This window comes from Phalaenopsis equestris, unplaced genomic scaffold (assembly GCF_001263595.1).
Source record: "Phalaenopsis equestris unplaced genomic scaffold, ASM126359v1 Scaffold000229, whole genome shotgun sequence".
Classification (NCBI taxonomy): Eukaryota; Viridiplantae; Streptophyta; class Magnoliopsida; order Asparagales; family Orchidaceae; genus Phalaenopsis; species Phalaenopsis equestris.
In genome coordinates this window covers 1038771-1053128 of record NW_018164671.1, presented here as the reverse complement: position 1 = coordinate 1053128, position 14358 = coordinate 1038771, and the positions used below count along the sequence as shown (strand labels likewise).

The 14358-nt window shown below is 31.8% G+C and overlaps 1 protein-coding gene across 2 annotated transcripts in view; it reads right to left on the bottom strand.

Annotated features, from left to right (window-relative positions):
• Positions 1-363: 363 nt before the first annotated feature.
• The window catches only part of LOC110023742 (casein kinase 1-like), a 34618-nt gene continuing 20623 nt past the window's right edge, over positions 364-14358 (bottom strand). The window contains exons 4-13 of one of the 2 annotated variants that reach the window (XR_002293939.1): positions 9991-10061; positions 4800-4861; positions 4409-4472; positions 4210-4294; positions 3969-4095; positions 3783-3856; positions 3371-3431; positions 3137-3264; positions 864-1231; positions 365-765 (exon numbers count right to left, since the gene is read on the bottom strand). Coding sequence is in view for 1 of the 2 variants with exons in the window: in XM_020723300.1 (XP_020578959.1) it covers positions 932-1231; positions 3137-3264; positions 3371-3431; positions 3783-3856; positions 3969-4095; positions 4210-4294; positions 4409-4472; positions 4800-4861; positions 9991-10061 (972 nt within the window). In the remaining variant the exon portion in view is untranslated. Of the gene's footprint in view, positions 1232-3136; positions 3265-3370; positions 3432-3782; positions 3857-3968; positions 4096-4209; positions 4295-4408; positions 4473-4799; positions 4862-9990; positions 10062-14358 lie in introns of both variants that reach the window. The other variant, XM_020723300.1, reaches the window with a different exon arrangement.

Below are 14358 nucleotides of genomic sequence, written 5' to 3'. Positions count from 1 at the left end.
CCAATTGTCTGATCAGAGAAGGCTAGTGAGTCTAACCTGATTGAGAGTGTATAATTGATCAGGTAAATGACACAGTTAGTCATGAACATGCACCACGAATACGTTAGAATGACTCGGATCAAATATATGGGGGAGAGATCTAAGTCGATCAGTCAACAGAAGAATGTGAAAATGATTCATAATTCTAATGTATGTGTTAAAGAGTGAGTAAATCAACTATATTGGGCGTATGTACCGCAATAGAAAAACCAAATATATAAGAGGAAGAGACAACTACTGGACAAACCTTATAAAAAAAGGACAATATATAGAAGAACCAATAGTCAATAATAAACCAAAAAATGATGCCAACATTTATATTTACTAACTTCAAGAATCCATGGGTAAGTCTTAACATAACAAAGGTTTGGTAAGGTTTAGCTTCAGGTTGTGGTCATCAAGCCTGAATTCGATCACTGCAAAGTTGTATGATAGTTCATATATGGATTTTATTTGCTTTTTTGTCACCTAAAAGCCATGGTTTATGAAATTCAAGTAATATTATTACTTCATAAAGAATGATATGAATTCCCATGTAGCTTAGCTCCCTAGTCCTGACTGCCATTAGTCTCCACACAAATAGCAGCAGCACTAATAAAAACAAATCAGAATATAAAAGGCAAATTTAAAAGGTTTTATTTGTAATAAACATTTCTTTCATAAAACTGTTTATCCCAGAAGCCCTTTGCTTGTCTCAGGCTCTTGAACAATGGGATCACCACAGAGCTGCAATACAACAGGATTAGTCCCTTCTTTCCCTCTTCTTCTTCGCCAAGGCAAAAATATCAAATTGCTTATAAATCTTCACTATCAAGGATCAATACCTTTGGTTGGTCGAAGGCACACCGAAAACACGAATAAGGGAGGCAAAATCATAAGAACCTTGAATCAGTTATTTCCTCTTACCGGCGCTAACAGAGAGGAGCTCAAAGTTTCGAATAGGGTTTTCGGCACGGGAACCTCTTGCAATCGCTGCTCGAGAGAGCGAGGAAGGTGCTGCGGTTGGCTGAGCGTTCCTCGGCACGGCAATGGCTGGGCGGCTGCTGCTGCTGCTCGAGACCAATCTACTAGCACGGCTCAATTGCTGCTCGCTCGGCTCTGCAGAGCTTTGCCGAGTGCTTGAGATGACGGCCCTCTTAGAGGTGCTGCCATGTCGAGAAGAGGAGGCTCGAGCTTTCTCTGAATCCACCACCTACAGAAAAAGGTTATTAGGAGGGGGGAGAATTATATTGCATGGAAACTAGAAAGCAAGTTAAAATGGATGAGAAGAATATCATTAATATAGTCTTCAAATTCTAATGTTCATGTGTATAATGTAGTTCTCCACTAACTTTGCGGGTTTATGTGGGCAGAACTTAGAAGAGGGAACGGAATTTTGAATTTTATATGATTGCATATTCATGTTGAGACACGCTAAGGGACCAATTGGGATCACTTTTATTTTTAATTTTAAAATACATTTTTAGTATTATTTTCACATATTTTTATAATAGTTTTAAGAAAAAAATCAACTTTTTTTTTTTTCAAATACTCGAACTAATTTTTAAATAATCACGTTCCATGAAAAAATACTTGAAAATCATGTTGCTGAACATTAGGGTGTAATTATGCATTGCACATTTATGCATTTACCTTCATTCATGCAATTGCCCAATCAAGAGGACATAGGTAGAAAGAATGTCGACTTATGTCGAACGAGTTATGTCAAGATCATCTCTTCGATCCCGTGCTCCAAAACCATTTCACGTAATCTTAAGGCTACAATCTTCCTTACTTATGAAATGATTTATTCATCTTCTGCAATGTTTATTTTCTTGCATCGAGCGTTTAGTTTATAAATTTGAAGGGGAAATCACAAGGTGATCATAGCAAATTGTCATCCTTCATGGTTAAGCTAAAGGGAGCAAATGAAGTACTTACAGAAGAAGAGATCACTTCAATCTTGGATGAATCCAATCCAAACACAAGCAATGAAGTAGATTTTGAAGCTCTCCTTCAGGTAACTAGTTATATAAATATGTATGTATAAATATGTATTTTTCATTTTTTAAAAGGAAATCAATATTTGGCAGAAACTCAAATATCGATTTCTCATGCGTTTTTTGGCCCCATGTTTAGAGCCCGCGTCATGTACCCAAAATTCTAAAGCCCCCGCGCCATAGTGGGAACACACACACAGATATATATATATATATATATATATATTATGGTATTCTTTTCATAAATTTTTAACTTTGTTTTAAAGCAAGATATGGTAGCTTGATTTAACTAGATTTTTTAAAAAAAATTACGGCCATGTACATACATACCACTCATTCTTATGTATTTAAGTATCTAACACCTAAACTTTATTTTTTACATTTATAACACTCAACCTATCATATCACATAAAAAATACCACCATTTTAACTTTAAAAAAGTAAAATACTCCTTTTCATGTATAGGTAAGTTGGTATGCATGTAAAAATTGAAGTCCAGGTGTTAAAAATGTAAATACATAGGAATTGCGTGGTTTGTATGTAAATATTCCAAAACATTTTAAGTGAAAATCAGTTGGATGACTTCTCAGTTGATAAATCTCCTATTTCAAGAAAGCATTTCTAATAATCCATAACCTACAGAATCAAATCTATGAGCACACATGGTCGTTTGACAGTCTCACATGTAAATCAGATTTACATGTGAGACATTTTGTGAATCAGGAGCTAGAAATACAAAAAAAAAAAAATTTACAAAAAACAAAAATTATGCCAGAGGATCTCACGAATAAATTCCAAAATGGTCCCACATTTATTCACATAACATATGGCCAATTCAGTCTCAGAGAATCATATTTGTCCAATTTGACCATACCAATTTGATCTAAAATGGGCCCTTAGAGACTGAATTGGGATTAAAATTGCACAGTTGATGGAATAGAATGAGATAGATTTTGCATACAATTTTCAAATGAGAGACCATTTTGGATCAACTTTATATAGTAAAAAAATTAAAATGAAAAAAATGTAATATTATAGGACTAAACTGGCAATGGACGAATAAGTGACTACTTTAAGGTTTAATCTAAGAAAATACAAAATGAATTAAAATAACTTACATCCTTAGATGACGTATCCTCTAAACCTTTGTGCTTAGAATGGTCCCCATGATGACCACCACCACCACCACCCCTCCGAGTTAAAGCTTCTACCGCGCCAGAGAATTTCTCTCGAATCTCCTGTCCCACTGGATCACGGAACATGTAAATATGCTAAAACCAGAAGCACAAAATGAATCGGACGGTGAGTGGTGTGTGTGTGTGTGTCAAAGAGAGAGAGAGAGAGAAGAAAACCTGAAGTCCTCTCGGTTCTTTCCACAGAAGGTCCAATAGCTCCACCTGCTCTCCCCACAGGCTGCGAAAAAAAATAAAAGAAGATTTACATACATAACAATCAATTCCTGTGTATTTACATATCTTACACCTAAACCCTAATGTTTACATACGTACTCCTTGCCTATGCATGAAAAGGTGCATTTCACATTTTAAAAGTTTCATCACATTTTAAAAGTTAAAATAGTGGTATTTTTGATGTGATATGAAAGATTTGGGTAGTTTAAATTTAAAAAGTAAAGTTTAGGTGTTAGATATGTAAGTATATAAAAATTGGGTGGCCTGTAGCTTATGCCCAAAAATAAAACAATAGCCAGACAATCTGAAAAAGCATCAAAACACAATGAAGCGCAAACATATATAAAAACCATACTTTTGCCCTGACATTAGCACCGATTTGAGGATATTTCAACATAGTCCAATCAAAAACATAATCAAACTGATAACCTGCAGTAGGATATGACAACTTAAATCTTTTAAAAAATGAACATTAGCTGTAATAAATAAAATGATTCTCTCTCTATGGCACATGCATCTGCATGTAACAGAAAGATGCTACCTTCTCTAATAAAAAGGTCACGAAAAAGTCTCTTCAAATAGGAGTAATCTGGTTTATCTTCGAATCTCAACGAACGGCAATAGTGGAAATAAGAGAGAAATTCAGGTGGATGAGACTTACACAATACCTGATTTTAAAGAGTGAGGGTGTCAATTACCTGATGCTTTTTAAACAAACCAAACCTTACAAAAAATTAAGGTTTTTTTTTTTTTTTTTTTGGAAAGGGGCATGCACCGATTACCTCCACCGGGGTAAGCATTTTCTTTTCACTAATTTTATCATATTTCTGCTTTTTGGTACCAGCTTTCAATCCCTGCCAAGGAAGACTGACAAAATTGATATTTAGCACTTGAAATTCAAGACAAATAAATTATAATATTCAAGGAAATATCACTAAAAAAGATAATAAAGTTAGTTGCTTTCATCCATCCAAGTCCAACCTTCCCCTTAAAAAGTACATGAGAACATAACCAAGAGATTCCAAATCATCCCTCCTGCTTTGCTCTGTATATAAATCATGACAGTTAAGGAGTAAAATAAATGTTTGAAAGTATAAAGACAAAAGAAGGGTCAAAATAGTCCCCTGAATCTTTTCATGAGGGTTACTTAGTCCTATAATCTATAAAAGTGTCAATTTAGTCCCAACACTTTTTTAATTGAGGCTGAAAAAGGTCTCCATGGGGATTTATTTTAGCCCATATTTAAGAAGTCTGAGGACAAATTTGGCGCTTTTATAGACCCTTGAGACTAAAATGACCCCATGTAAATATTTTTGGCATTTTACTAGCATGAAAAAAATAATCTTTACAATCATCTACTATGGAAACTCACCAACTCCAAGATGAGTGTTAACACTTGCATACCGAGCTGTTCCAGTCAGATTTTTGTTCTCTCTGTTAAAAAAGAACGATAAAGATTTCAGGAAGCAAGCAATATTCCTACTCCAGAATTCAGCAAAACACTTGACTTAACATTGGACAATAATAAATATTTCAGTGTAAAAAGTCAAAAGTAAAATGGGTTTCTAGAATTTAAAAAATAAAAAAATTATGTCTACTCCATTATATATCAATTATCTTCTCTAATCAAATGAACAACTGCACAAAGCATTTTTCAATTGAAAAGTTGTGCTTCAACCAATTAATAAATCTTGACAGTTCTTTGTACCAAATTGAAATTTGATTACAATGTTTATAAACAAAGATGCTTAGTCAAATTTAATTTGTGTATTTTGAGGATGTAGTGTAATGAGAAAAACAAACTGCCAATTATACAATTTTTTTAGTATAATAAAAATACAAATTTATGATATGAACAGCAGAAATCAACACAATTTCTTGATTGATGGTAAAAATAATTAACATTGCTCATGGGAACCTCAGTGAAAAGAAATATAGAGATGCAACAAGCAAATTCTTATTATAAATAATAGTTATTTAGATTTGACTTTTCCTATATGCAGTTCTAAAGTTAACCCTTTCATTGTATGCCTGTATGCAAAATATCTACTTAAATTAAAAACTTTGTTTTATTTTAATATTTTTCATATGCAAAAAAAAGATAATTTCCCACCAAGTTGTATACTTACACTCTTTACTTTAAAAAGAAAAGTCTAATCGCACTTGCTTTATTTCTTCAGTAATCATTCCCCGCGAATTAATAACTGATCAAAAAATCCAAACAAAATACATTATGATGATAAATGAAGCCATCTATGTGCACTTTCATACATTTCCATGCTTCACTTTTCCTGCTTATCTTCATCCAAAATGCATATGGAAGCATTTTTGAGAAATTGCCCAAAAATTTGAATAAATTCATGCTATTTTACAAAGGGCTTCAAAACTTTTATATATCTTGGAGAAAAAATCACCAAAGTGAAGTGTTCATCTAGGCAAGGTGTTTTTGTGGCTGCTAAACTTTTTTTTATGCCTTAGTTTTTATTTCTGTTTATCTTTCAATTTATATTTTTTAAGATATTTTTATTGTATAATTACAATGTAAGGCTTGGGATTGTGAAAAAGAGATTTGTAAGCATTTTTTTTTATCACCTTCAATGTTCAAGAAAAAACGGTCTTAAGAATTTGTTTGTACCCTTGAGATGGGGTTGTGAAGTTTCAGTATAGATTTTGCGGTAGCTTAAAAGTAGCTAACTTTCGCCATTAAAAAAGAATGTGCAAAAGATTTCTCCACGACAAGAAAGAAAGAAAATCTTGTGGCAGTAAGACCAGAATAGTGAGAATCCTAGATGAATGGAAGACTAGCATGTAATAGAGGTTAAATCACATAAAAGATTTGTGCCCCAATGGCTCTATGACTTAGCTTACTTGTTCATTCTTATTTATTTACATATATAATTGTTTAAGCTTGCATGATAAATTTGATGAGCACCATAAATTGTCTAGTAATTTTGTAGAGTTTCATAAATATTATGCTTAAAATCTACATTATTCTCACTTAATACAATAATACTTAGCGTAGGAATAACATCAGATTTAGTTTGGGCAATCATAAAACATAAGGTGTTAGTGAAATAATTGTGATAACTAGTATGGCCGGTTAAATAATTCACATTGAGCTTAACAAGTCAAAATATAAAATGGAAATTGAGTATAAAATTATATCTATATCTAAAATATTAACAGGAATTGAGTATTCATAAATGTAAAATAGAAACAGTTGACTAATGAAATAGAAGAATGATCAAGCAATTTGATAGCATAAACTATGATGAGTGACAATGAAAATTATCCCTATGCGGCTCTGCCGAATAATCAAACAACGATTTGGTTTTCTTTGATTTTTGATTTAGTAGCATAGGTTCATAAAAAAAAAACCTTATGGAGATGACACGGAGGGTTTCCTCCAAAAGCTGAACTGATTCAGTTGAGAGAAGGGGCTGAACTGGCCCCTCCTCCCCTCTTATCATTAGGCGAGAAAATTTCCCGCCTTCTTATTTTCATTTCCCACCCATCTCACTTCTATTTACATGTGTTTTTAGGTCTTAGGAAAACAGTTTGATGTTATTTTTTATTTCAGATTTGTAAGTACAGCCGCCTGCATCCTAATTTCGCTCGAGGGTTGTATCCAACGGTTGGGTGGTGCTCCGGCTGTATCCTCTCCCCGGTGGTCATTTATCATCCCGACGTCCACCTCCCTCCCCCCTCCTAGCCGCCTACAGGTTTTCCTGCAATTTTGCTGCCTATGTCGCTGATCGCTGCAACCTTCTCCACGCAATCCCCCGCACTACAGCAACCCGTCTCAGATCTCCTTCCTCTTGTGAAACAGCCGCAACCTTGCTCTCCCTATTCCCGTAACTCCTTCCCAGATCGCGTTACTCCTTCCATCTGCAGCCTTGCCTTCCTCTCCAGTAAAACAGTGCCGCAGTCCCATCCCCGTGAAACCCAGATCTCGTATCTGCTTCCCGCCACGAATTGCAAGACCTTCAATCTGCCTTACCGTGACCTCCAACCTACCACTACTCCCACCCCCACCTGCCCACAACATCGCATGACCAATCTCTTCCACTGCCAGTACATTGCCTGCCCTCCTACCCAAAGCCAGCCTCCTCCACAACCCTATTCTGCTACCTGAAGCCATTGTCCTATTCCCCTGATATAGTGACAACAACCCTCTACTCCCACCTGCTGCCCCGGCATCAGTCGCCACCCGCCTCCCAACCGGCAGTGCTTGTTTGTGTTGACGTTTATTTCCTATTTTTTGACAAGTCTTGTCCCCGTTTTGAATTTCAGCAAAAATATTATTATTCGCATTTTATTTGTCGTTTGGGCTTGCTCCTCCGGCATCAGGACAGAGTTTAGTTGCATCAATATTTCAAGAAATTTATAATTAATTAATACCTTAAACGAACCTAGAAATGCTTATCCGGTCAATAAAGATGCACAATTTCTTGTGCATAAATCATGTGGATTTTCTTTAAAGATGTTCACATATATAAACATATCATTAATGTGTGATTTGTCCACTTTAATTTTAACTAACATCTGAAATTCTAGAAATTAGTTGTGGGTCTTGATTAATATCACTTGAAACAATTTAGTAATTTGTCTCTTCCACAATTTGTTTTATTGGATGGAATATGAAGATATCTGTAGAATATGAACTATTGATTATGATAAATCTAAATTTTTTGCTTAAGTGAATTGGAATTGAAGTAATCAGACAATTGAATTCAAAAAGAAATTACCATTTAAAATTTTGCATTAATATTAACACTCATAAATTAGAATATATGAAATGAATCTAATCTTCAACATATTTGATTTGACCTTATTTTATGAACTCGATGTCAATTTTTTGAAATTTTCTATCTTTGGATCTCCTTCCTATGAATTCGCATCGAACATGTATCCAGCCAAATCTATATAACTTGCTTGTATGCTTATTCTATATGATAACATTAAGTTCACTATTGATGGTGAATTTGAAAGATATTTTATACAATGGCATTTAAAATCTATTTATATGACTAATGAATTATTTGGCATGACGCACAAAATTTATTCCCTAATATATCAGGCAAATATCAAATCATAAGTTCAACAGAGCCAAATTTTGCCAATCTGGACAAATTAAATGGAGATAATAGGGCTCACAGTTGCTGAAAATGCAAAACGTGCATACTTTGACGAGCAAATTTAAACCATTTTTATTTTAATTTTGTAATTGTATAAATGATAAAAGGATGAGCTGCTATGATTTCATGTTCTAATTCATGAAACAAAGATAACTATTGACTGCTATTTGTCACATCTAATTTGGAGTTATGTGATTATTATTGCAAGTAGATGCTGATCACTAAAAATTTATATTTCAATTTTCAGTCTTATAGAGTGCTTGTTGAATGTGAAATTCTTCCGAGTGTGATACGAGTATGATAAACAATCTTTGGCCTAAATTTGCTTTACTTACGAAATCACTTTCTTAACTTTTTTCCTTCTTAACTACATAGTTGTTGTTCTATAGAAGGCCCAATTTCGATTAAGTTTGCTACAACTACAAGTTCAATTGGAGCATAAAATTTACAATTGCTTTGTGTTTTGAAAAATTTGAAATTTCTCGGTGATTTTTTTCCAATTGATTGTTCATGTTTTATCATATTGTTCCAAGTTTCTAGCATTTTTTAGTTTTTTATCTAAAGAAAGCAATTTTGTGTAACCATTGGTCTTTGGTATGTAAATCCCTCTTTTTGTGTAATTAACATTCATTAATTCATCCAAGTTGCATTAGGAACTCTAGACCATTAAACGTTTGAAATTTCATTAAAAATGTACAATATTTGGTTTATCCATTTTTCTCATTATCGTTCAACATTAATTGCATTTCTTGTTACCACATATTTTACCATGTAGTGTATCTATATAAAACATCAAAACCTTCTTTCAACTATCTTTTCATAATATATATTACTTCCATAGTACCTCTTTTATAATTCTTAATATATCCTTCATAGATCGCTACGCTTTCATCTAACATTCACATGTCTGCCTAACTCAAATTGACAGCCAAAGACTTATTTACTAAAATCCATAAAACATTGAGGTTCAAAACATGATTATATCAAATTTACCAATAATTCTCCAGCTTTTCTTTATTTTCCAATTGATTAGCTTTAACTTCAAATTTTTCATTCCTCTCTCCAATAGATATAAGATACTTAAAATTATCATAAATATTATTTAATCTCCCAAACTCATAGTTATCCATTTCATACACTAAAATTAAGCATCTTACAAATGATATTCATTGCAAGGCATGAAAACTCAGGTCAAAAATTGCGGAATAAAAAAAGACTAAAATAAGCATGACATGCAACACTCAATACAGTTGAAATAAAAATAAGTAATAAATTCTCTTTCAAAAAAAAGTAATATTGGTGATAAGGGTAATGATCATGAGGCCATTACTACCGCAATTTAGATGATCATTATCCAAAAGTACTAGCAGATAAAAATGTGACTTCTAAATGCAACAAAACAAATAAAAATAATACAAGTTTCACCTGTATGGAATATGCTTATGAGTCTGCAGATCTCTATATTTCTTTGCAAGACCATAATCAATGATATAAACCTGCAAAAAGATCACAGATATATAACGGCAATTGAATTAATAAGAATTAAAATTTGGTTGAACTGTCATGCATTCAGTTGCTGCCATATAGCAAACATAAAACATGATAAGGCAGCCTATGAATCCAAATGCATACCATGTAAACTAAAAAATCATGAAAAAAGAGAACCATGTAGTGAAAAGAATCTCATCTGTGAAAGGATCCATGACACACTGGCTAGAGAAGAAGATTATTTTTCAAGATCATATTTTTGGCCATGTAATTTGTGATTTATCATCAAAGCACCATATCAGGCATATGCTTGTCATAAAAACATAATAACCACACATGATATCTAGTCATATGATCTAATGTACGATGAAGCACACATTATCACACAAATATACGCGTCGATAAAGTAGTATTCGAATTTGAGTAGGAGTTATAGATCCCACGAGGAACGAGGTTACTTAAATTAAGCCAAACATTAACTTAAGAGTCTACTTGTTTTATCAAATTAAATCAATTTCAAATTGGGGTTGAAAATTCAATATCCACAACAATGAAAATATTTTTATTTTCTATCAAGTTATTAGATAAAAACCTACCTTAAGTAGTATTATGATTATATTTAAATCTAATACAAGTCTTACTGGTGTGGTTGACAATTCGGAACAAATCTACTTCTTAGACTCTTCTGAAGTCATACAAAGTATTGAGATGTCATATTAAAATTTAGTTCCCTAAATCATGCAAAACCTCTCATAATTCTATATCTCCCTATTGATTGCACTATCCTCAAAGCAATATTCGTATTCTCCAAAAAAGTGTGTTAACTAAGTTCACTTGGTTTCCTCCTTAAACTCAAAGAACACAATAAGTTTTAATAGATCAATTGATCATATTGAATTTAAATGAAGCACAAACACTGCACACAGGAGTCTGAACTTAGTTTCAAACCATGTTTACAAAATAAGAATAAATATATATGTGAAAATCGTAACTCTATAACAAAAGAAAGTGTTAAGGAAAACATCTAACATTATCTTCACTTGAAATCGCCTCAATCACTTGCAAAAATCCTTCCAATTGATCTTTTACACACCCTCACTAGCAAACACACCTAGAACTTTCCATACAACTTGTAGAACCTCCTTTTATTCAATTTGAAAAAAAATTGGCGCCGAAACCATCAAAACACATCAAAAATTAAAAATTGTTGGTTTGTGGCACTGCAACGCTCCAATAAGCGATGCAGTGCTACATTCCGGGCGTCGTAGTGTTGAGTTTTCGGGTTTCTCAACTTTTTTTTCTATGTCAGATCCCCTGGCACTGCTATAATTGGGCCTCAGCACAACTACAGTAATTTTGTTATAGTATTTTTGAAATTTTTTTCTCAACTTGTTGCCGTGTAAATTTCATGTATAACATTGAACAAAAACACCATAAAAAAATACAGTAACATAATATTTATGCACAAATACACAACTATTTTTTACATATTTTTATACTTAAAAAATTCTCCCAAAATCACATCTTATTTGTCATCGAGTAATCTTTTTATCTGGGTTCATATTTTAGAGGAAATGAATAAAAATTTTTAACAATTAGGATCACATGAATAATTTAGTGAGTGTATAACTAAAGCTGAAATAAAAATCCTAAAATATATGAATTTCTATTAACTAAAAATTATTTTTTATAAAAGTTTGATATTCTTTCAATCCAAGACTCCTAAGTACTCAAGGGGCAATATTGACCAAAATTTATTTAATCAGTAGATATAAAATGTAACTTAATCAATCATATAAGCTTAACTTAGTTTTTCACATAAAATTTCAGGGAGATTTTGAATTGTTTGAATTAAAGAAGATAATAGGTGCTAATTTTTATATTAAAGACTTATAATTGACTCTTCCTTTCTTACTCTTTTATATAACTTTTCTTATAGTAATATGAAATTTTTGTCCTTTTGGTTTTTTTAAGGTAATTATTTTTGACAAGTCACTTAATAATTTTGAATATTTTAACTATCATTACTTAAAATTAATTATGCTTTCTCATTTTTCATTTCATTTATTATAATTTAAATGATCATGATCTTTTTAAGTTATATGAATTGATATTTGTAAAATTTTAAATTTACTTAATTAAATTAAATTTTAGTCAATTATGTTCAAGTGTGGCTAAGGTTCTTGAAATTAAAAGATTTATTAATTCATGTAAATTAATTATTATTAGGTCAATATGAATTTCAAAAAATTTAAAAAGTTTATTATTAATACTCATTAATTAATTCATAAGTGAATAATCGTAAATTAATTAAGTTGCTTTTACTTCTAGTTATAAATGCTTAAATAAATTAATTACTAGAAGAAAAAATTAAAACAAAAACATAAATACAAACAAAATAAAATAAATAAGCTCAACAATAAAAACAAACATAACACAAATAAACAAATATAAAACACACACACACCCTGTATTCTTCCCCTGATAATCTAGTTCCATAATTCGATCGGGTCTTTGCTCCTGACATGAGTGGACGATAGATGACTCTGAAGATACAAGTTAACCAACAAAGAATGCAAAGAGTAAAGTAAGAAAAGATATATTACGTTCTTTTAATAAATGCTTAATTTTACGTCATCAACTTGACCAAACAATAAAATAACATATACTTCATAAAATAAAATAAACATTCAATCCTATCACAAGATAATGCTTGGATTACCTTTCAATGATTGTTTAATTTTATGTCATCAACTTAGCACAGTCAAATTATGCCTAAAAATTTTCTCCAAAATTAATTTATCTTTCTAATCGTTTAGTATCAATCTCCCAATATTTTTTATCCTCCAGTTACTTTCCCTCATCATTTATTTGTGATTCCAACTTATATTTCCTTTAAAATATAATTAATTCTTTACTCTCTAATTTATCTTTCAATATCTCTTACAATTTTTCTATTTTCACTCTATAAAACTTTTCAAGGAGATATATAGGAGAAAGAGTTGGATGATATATTTGAAAAATCAATTCTTGATCTTATGCTCTAATAGTCCATTCCCATTTATATAAATTAATATTCAATCAGAAAATGATCTTCCTAAAATAATTGAGATTTCAACATCTTTCTCTATATCCAAAATAATAAACTCAGCGAAGATAAATTTACCAACTCTAACTACAGTATCCTCATATATTCAACATCTTTCTCTATATCCAAAATAATAAACTCATAAATTTACCAACTCTAACTAAAGTATCCTCATACACTCAATTAAGATGATCCATTGATCGAGTTGATTGAAGAGTTATGATCGTAGGTTGAACCTCTTCTAATCATAATCTCTCAAATATTGAAAATGATATTAAATTTATGCTAGCTCATAAATCACATAATGCATTTCCCATAAACTGTTCTATAGTGCACGAAATAATAAAACTGCCCAATTCTTTCAATTTTCGTGGGTGTTTCTATTGAATTATAGCTAGACACTTTTCAGTTAATGTCACAGTTTCAAATTTAAATTTTTTTTTATTCTTTCATAAATTTCATGCAATTGGACATGTGTTCAAAAGCTTCTGAAAATATAATGTTGATAGTGAGATTCTTGAACACTTTTAAGAATCTAGAAAATTGTTGATACAATTTTATTTTATTAATCTCAGAGGAAAATGTGATGGGGATATTTCTGCAACTTTCCTAAAAAGTGGGCTTCTTTCCCCAAGTTCGGAGTAGGATTCTCAACAAGTTTCTCATGCTCAGGTTCTTTTAATCTAGCTGCTCTATCTTCATCCTTTATAACTCCCAACTCCCAAGTTTAATGACTTTGTTCTACACCTTAGTCCCTAAGATTCACCTCAGTGTTGCCTGATAACATCACTTGGGGTTTATGACTTGATAAGTTAGCTAATTACCCAAACATTATTTCAATATTTCTAATGGTTGCAACTTGACTCTACAACTGATTTTTCATTTTCAACACCTTCCAATGATAACCATGTGGGTAAGTGTCACCGGCCCGATCCAATCCGAGGTTTAGAGTTAACTAAAGCGGCCACAGACAATCAGACAGTGGAAATTAATTTTTTTTTTTATATATTCATTTCCTATAACTAACATTTAATAAATGAAAAAGGAACTAAAAAGATTAAAGCAAAACAATTTATTTCTCATTTCTAGTTGTCTGCATTAGTCATAAATATTTTATCTTTTATTATTCATCTTTAATCAAATACTTAAACCTGAAATGTAGTTTAAAACATAAGTGAGCTATTCATAGTTACTGAATACTCATACTCTTAAACAAT